This window comes from Gossypium hirsutum, chromosome D04 (assembly GCF_007990345.1).
Source record: "Gossypium hirsutum isolate 1008001.06 chromosome D04, Gossypium_hirsutum_v2.1, whole genome shotgun sequence".
Classification (NCBI taxonomy): domain Eukaryota; kingdom Viridiplantae; phylum Streptophyta; class Magnoliopsida; order Malvales; family Malvaceae; genus Gossypium; species Gossypium hirsutum.
In genome coordinates, this window is record NC_053440.1 from 17787021 (window position 1) to 17791913 (window position 4893).

Consider the following 4893-nt stretch of genomic DNA (forward strand, 5'->3'; position numbering starts at 1 on the left):
TTGTCAGTGCAAAACGCAATGGTCATTAGCTTCATTGTATCATTGAGGTTAATTTACTTCAAACACTTTTGCACACTGAATATAAGTGGAGATAAATATAACCTTAAAGATAGTGGCTTGATACACGTATTGGAGTCTTGTCCTATTTTTTTTCATTTTTTGTTCGAATTCCGTTCGTATATTCGAGATTTTTCCTCACCAGAGTTTTGTATTAATATGAAAGTGTCCTGTGAGTATTGTAGACAACGTGATTTCTGAGTAATTTATTAAAAAAATTAATAATTTTAATATACAATTTAAAAATCAGAAAAGTTTAAAAATAAAATATTTTTTGACAAATTTCCTTCGTATTTAAATAGAATATGTATCACTTTAAATTTTAATAGTTTTAACAAAAAAGTTCAGCAAAATTAAGAGAAATATATATATTCTAATTTGTAAAAAGAAAACTGCAAAATAACTTTTGACGAATTTTCTTTTCAAATTATTAAAATTTAGAAATGATAGAGATACCATTTACGAAAAAACAGGTCATAAATTTAACTTTCCTTCAGAAATTTTTTATATTTAGTATTTTTTTTTACTTTCTTTAATATGATTGATTTATTTTCAAAATTTTCAATTTCTTTTTAAAAAACCAACCATTGTTCGTGTCATGTATCGACTGAAATAATTAATCTATATTACTCTGATTATTTAGGGAAAAAAGAAGAAAAAACTAAATTTCTACTTACCAAAAACCTTACCTAAGAAAAATAGAATTATCTATAAATGTTAGTTAGAACTTGATAATTATCTAATATCATTTTCGCAATAAATTCATCATTATAGATCAACATATAATAAGGTATTCAACTTAACTATACATGTATGCATGTATATATACAATGAGACCAGAGTCTTAAGTATAGGAATGGTATTTTAGATGCTGTTGGAACTCCAAATTTAAAAACTCAACATTGCTATAGATGATGTGATCTGCCTCTAATATGATCACTTGTGTATATGATATCACCAGCAACTCCAGTACTAACAGTCATTTACAGTACAAAAGTTCACTGAGATTTTGTTCATCTCTAGTTGCACTTGCAAATTATCGGTCAGCCCTCACTGTAGCGACAAAAATGAAAGATGCCTAGTTTCGACATCTAAACCATCATTGCTTATATTGACATGAAAAGAATCTAGAAATTTATAAGACCTTGGAATAGCCCACAAATCTATATTCATACTACGCTCATTCAAACAGTTCAATTCGAAAGGAACTTCCAAAAGCAAGGGCTTTATCCTTAATCCGGCTAAATAAAGAACTGGACTTAAATATACACAGTGAAGATAACTACTTTAGTAATACTTGCCATATCTTCCCCATATAGACAGCTAATGACATGACCGAAAGTCCAGCTGAAATATAAAGCAAAATAACACCTGAAGCTACTAAAATCCCAGCTTCTCCAAGGCTGCACAAAGGTAAAAATAAAGAAAAATAGTTAGACACTAAAAGAATGATTCAACCAGGATTGTTAGGGCAGTTTATAAACCTGCTATCCCGCGTAGCTAGAAGGATGGTTAGTGCAGCCATTTGTGTGGCAGTTTTCCACTTTCCCAAATTATTAACTGCAACAGCCTGATAAATATATCAAACTTAATAAATAAACTCCAACCAAAACTCGAGCATTTCCTCATCAGAAAACCAAAATGATCTAAAAACCTTTTATGGTGCGCAAGGGAATATGATTTTGAAAATTTGGATTTCATTTGCTAAATTAATTGTAGAATGAAATGCATACATTACGAATAAATTAGTTGAGTTTCAGTACAAAAGGTATGAATTTGTCAAATTCATAAATTCCTTACGATATGTTTGCAAACTTGATTTGGGCATAAAATTTGGATTTGGATTTTTTAAATCCAATTCTTTTGTTTGGATGTGTAATAAAAAAATGGAGTTGGATTTAAGCAAATTCATCCTCAATTTCAAAAGAGAAAAGAATCTGGATTTTGAAATCCATTTTAATACTTAGAATTTAGAAAACTCAAATCTCATGTTTCAGAGTGTTTTTTAATTGACAGTGCCAAGCAAAGTGCAGTGTGCCTTTTTGGTGATCTGATCATTTGTAATCAAGCTTATTCTATCAAATAAGTATTTTATTGTTGTCGAGCAAAACAAAGTAACAAAAAAAAAAGTTAAACAGTTTTGAATACTAATGGTTCCTGCTCCAGCATTGTTGATTATGAACAGTAACCAAAATCTAGATTTTAATTAATACATTCGTAAATTATGTTAGAATAGACCATATGCTATTTCAAAACAAAGTAACCAAATTAAGAAACAGCCAAAGGATCTATAGTTCCTACTCTCGCATTGTTCATTATGAACAGTAACAAAGATGAATTTTAAGCTCAAATTAATTGAAATTCAAATCCAAATTTTAATTATTCAAACAATGAAATCTTGAATTTTAAATAGTTTATTTCCCAAATAAAGAATTTTAAATTCATGAATTCTAAATAGGCCTTTAGGAAATCCATAGATTTGAGAAATAATGATGAATGCTGCATTTGTACGTGTATTATCACTTAATTTGCAATATTTTTGAAATCCGAAATCCAAAGTTTAAAATCTAAGTTTCCAAACACTACCCTAATTTATAAGTAAAAAACATACCTCTAAAAGCTTACTATTCTGAGAAGCAGCCCATTCCCTAACGGCAGACATCGTTATCTACAAATAAGTTGCCAGCTACTTGTAAATATCTATAAATGATTCATAAAATATAGAAAAGATTGGCTATAGGATATATTACCTCTCTTCCAATAATGGCTATCGATGGAACTATCAGTAGCCATGGCACTTGCCCAAAGTTGGCAACATTCAAAGGTCTTGAACATAGTAAAACCAATGTAGCAGCAACCATAAGCTACATTCAACAGGCATGGGGTCAGATGAAATATCAAATGGCGATGCTAATTTTTCTCTAAGCTTTTCCATGTATTTGGATGGTCTTTAAAGGGTCCTATCCCAATACCCATGCCTGGATATGTATCAATCACAGGACATGAGTATTTCAAGGAAAAAAAAAAAAGAAGAGTCGGAGCCTCATAGCTAAATGGTTCAACATTCAAACACGTTAATACAGCAACTATAGCAATTAAACTGTACTGAAGAAATCCACAAATTTCAGCATATAAAAAAGGGAAGGAAAAAACAAACCTTGTCCGCGACTGGATCCAAAAACGCACCAAAGACAGAATGTAACTTCATCTGAAAGAAATAACAAAGGTTATACTCCGATCAACAAAAGTAACTAAATCTTACAAAATGAGGGGAACAGCAAGGCTTCCATCATATTTGAATAGGGGGTTGGTCGAAGCCATACCTTCCTAGCAATGTACCCATCAAGCCAATCAGTTATGGCAGCCGCAACAAATATACTGGTAGTAGCAGTCCTTCCCCACCAACTATCCACATAAAAGGCTAAAGACAGAAAACCATTCGATTAGTCTCATGGAATACAAAATTTTCACATTAGCAATATAGTTAGCAATTGCAATTGGAGATCAAAAGTACACCGCCCATACATCAAAGGATTTTGCTAACGAGTTACTTAAGTTACTATTTAAAGTAATACAATAGTCGATATATATTTTTTAAGAGTTTACAAACACAAACACAATTACAATACAATTATAAACACTCGTCCGAGCAATTAAAAGGTATAATTGAACTACTACAAAGCATAAACGGAGGAAGAACTGGAATATAATTGGAATACAACAGTTGATGATCAATTGATTATTGTCGATTCATTGAAAATTGTAACTTACCAACAAAAATTTCCAAAAGGAAAACAAATGATAACATAAAATTATTCAATTTACATATAGTTATATAAAATTTAAAAAGAACAAAGAGAGAGATAAACTTAACTGAAAATCAGGAGCGGCACGGCGGCGACGCGACCGAGTGTTAAAACAGTGGGCAAAGTTAAAATTTTGGAAGAAGAATTGTCAGAAGGGAAGTTAGGGTCGCGCATTTGTGGTTGGGGTTCAATCAACGGCGAGGGTTTGGAATCGGGATCCATATCTGCAAGAATGCGGTCCGATCCGGGACCCGATCCGTTGATAGCTCCTTTATTGTTTGCTGAGGAAGAGAAGCAGTTGGGAAAGGCAAATCTCACAAGAGGAAGTAGGTTTTTTTTGGGAAGAAGGGAATTGCTAAAATGGGTGGAGGGTGAGAAAAGGGCAGTCATGCGCCGAGTTAGGCGGAGTGGAGGTGGAGGTGGAGGGCGGGTGGTGGTTATTGTTCGGACCCATTGGCGGGGCTTGACGTAGATTGAAGCTACCAGGCTCAGTTTCAGTCCTGACATTTTGGGGCGTTTAATTTATGGAGTTAAAGAGCTTCGCATCTCTGAGATGTCCTCCGAGTGTTGAGCTCTCCCTAAATTATGTCAAATTCGCTGTGGGCGAATCAAAATATAAATATAAAAAAGCTTAATACAACCTTAGATGCTACTTACACAGTAATGGAATAAAAGTGTAATAGAGTAATAGAATAGAAGTGTAATGGAATATGGAATAAAAGTGTAATAGAATAATAGAATAGAAGTGTAATGGAATAGAGGCGTAATAGCTAAGTCTTTTGTTTGGTTGAATGGAATGGAATAGAAGTGTAATGATATTATTGTGTTTGGTTGAATCTAATAGAGCTGTAATAGCATAAGGAAAAAAATTAAAATGACTAGAATATCCTTTGTAGAATTTTTGTTAGGTAGATGATTACTGTTATTCTTATTAAATTTTAATAAGATTATTAATATAAATAATAAATAATTTAATCATATTTTAACATAATTATTATTAAATATAATTTAATAAAAATATATAATTTAA

The 4893-nt window shown here is 31.8% G+C and overlaps 1 protein-coding gene across 2 annotated transcripts; it reads right to left on the bottom strand.

Moving 5' to 3' along the window:
- Nucleotides 1-979: 979 nt before the first annotated feature.
- Nucleotides 980-4674, bottom strand: LOC107899757 (CDP-diacylglycerol--glycerol-3-phosphate 3-phosphatidyltransferase 2). 2 transcript variants are annotated; one of them, XM_041092085.1, is made up of 7 exons: nucleotides 3932-4674; nucleotides 3381-3478; nucleotides 3215-3265; nucleotides 2808-2921; nucleotides 2669-2725; nucleotides 1542-1627; nucleotides 980-1460 (listed from the first exon to the last, which is right to left on the bottom strand). In XM_041092085.1, the coding sequence occupies exons 1-7, from the start codon at nucleotides 4368-4370 to the stop codon at nucleotides 1340-1342; spliced, it is 966 nt and encodes a 321-aa protein (XP_040948019.1). In that variant the 5' UTR covers nucleotides 4371-4674; the 3' UTR covers nucleotides 980-1339. The 2 variants fall into 2 exon arrangements, with proteins under 2 accessions (XP_040948019.1, XP_040948020.1); XM_041092086.1 differs by lacking the exon at nucleotides 980-1460 and having other exon boundaries at nucleotides 1542-1617; nucleotides 3932-4468.
- Between the last annotated feature and the right edge of the window lie 219 nt (nucleotides 4675-4893).

What these genes read in the sequence shown, in the direction of transcription:
- LOC107899757 (XM_041092085.1), bottom strand. Translation starts at nt 4,370, where the DNA reads ATGTCAGGACTGAAACTGAGCCTGGTAGCTTCAATCTACGTCAAGCCC. An exon ending in CGTGCCGCTCCTGATTTTCA is followed by an intron (nt 3,479 to 3,931) that starts GTTAAGTTTATC and finishes TTCTGTCTTTAG; the next exon opens with CCTTTTATGTGGATAGTTGG. An exon ending in TGGATCCAGTCGCGGACAAG is followed by an intron (nt 2,922 to 3,214) that starts GTTTGTTTTTTC and finishes TGTTGAATGTAG; the next exon opens with CTTATGGTTGCTGCTACATT.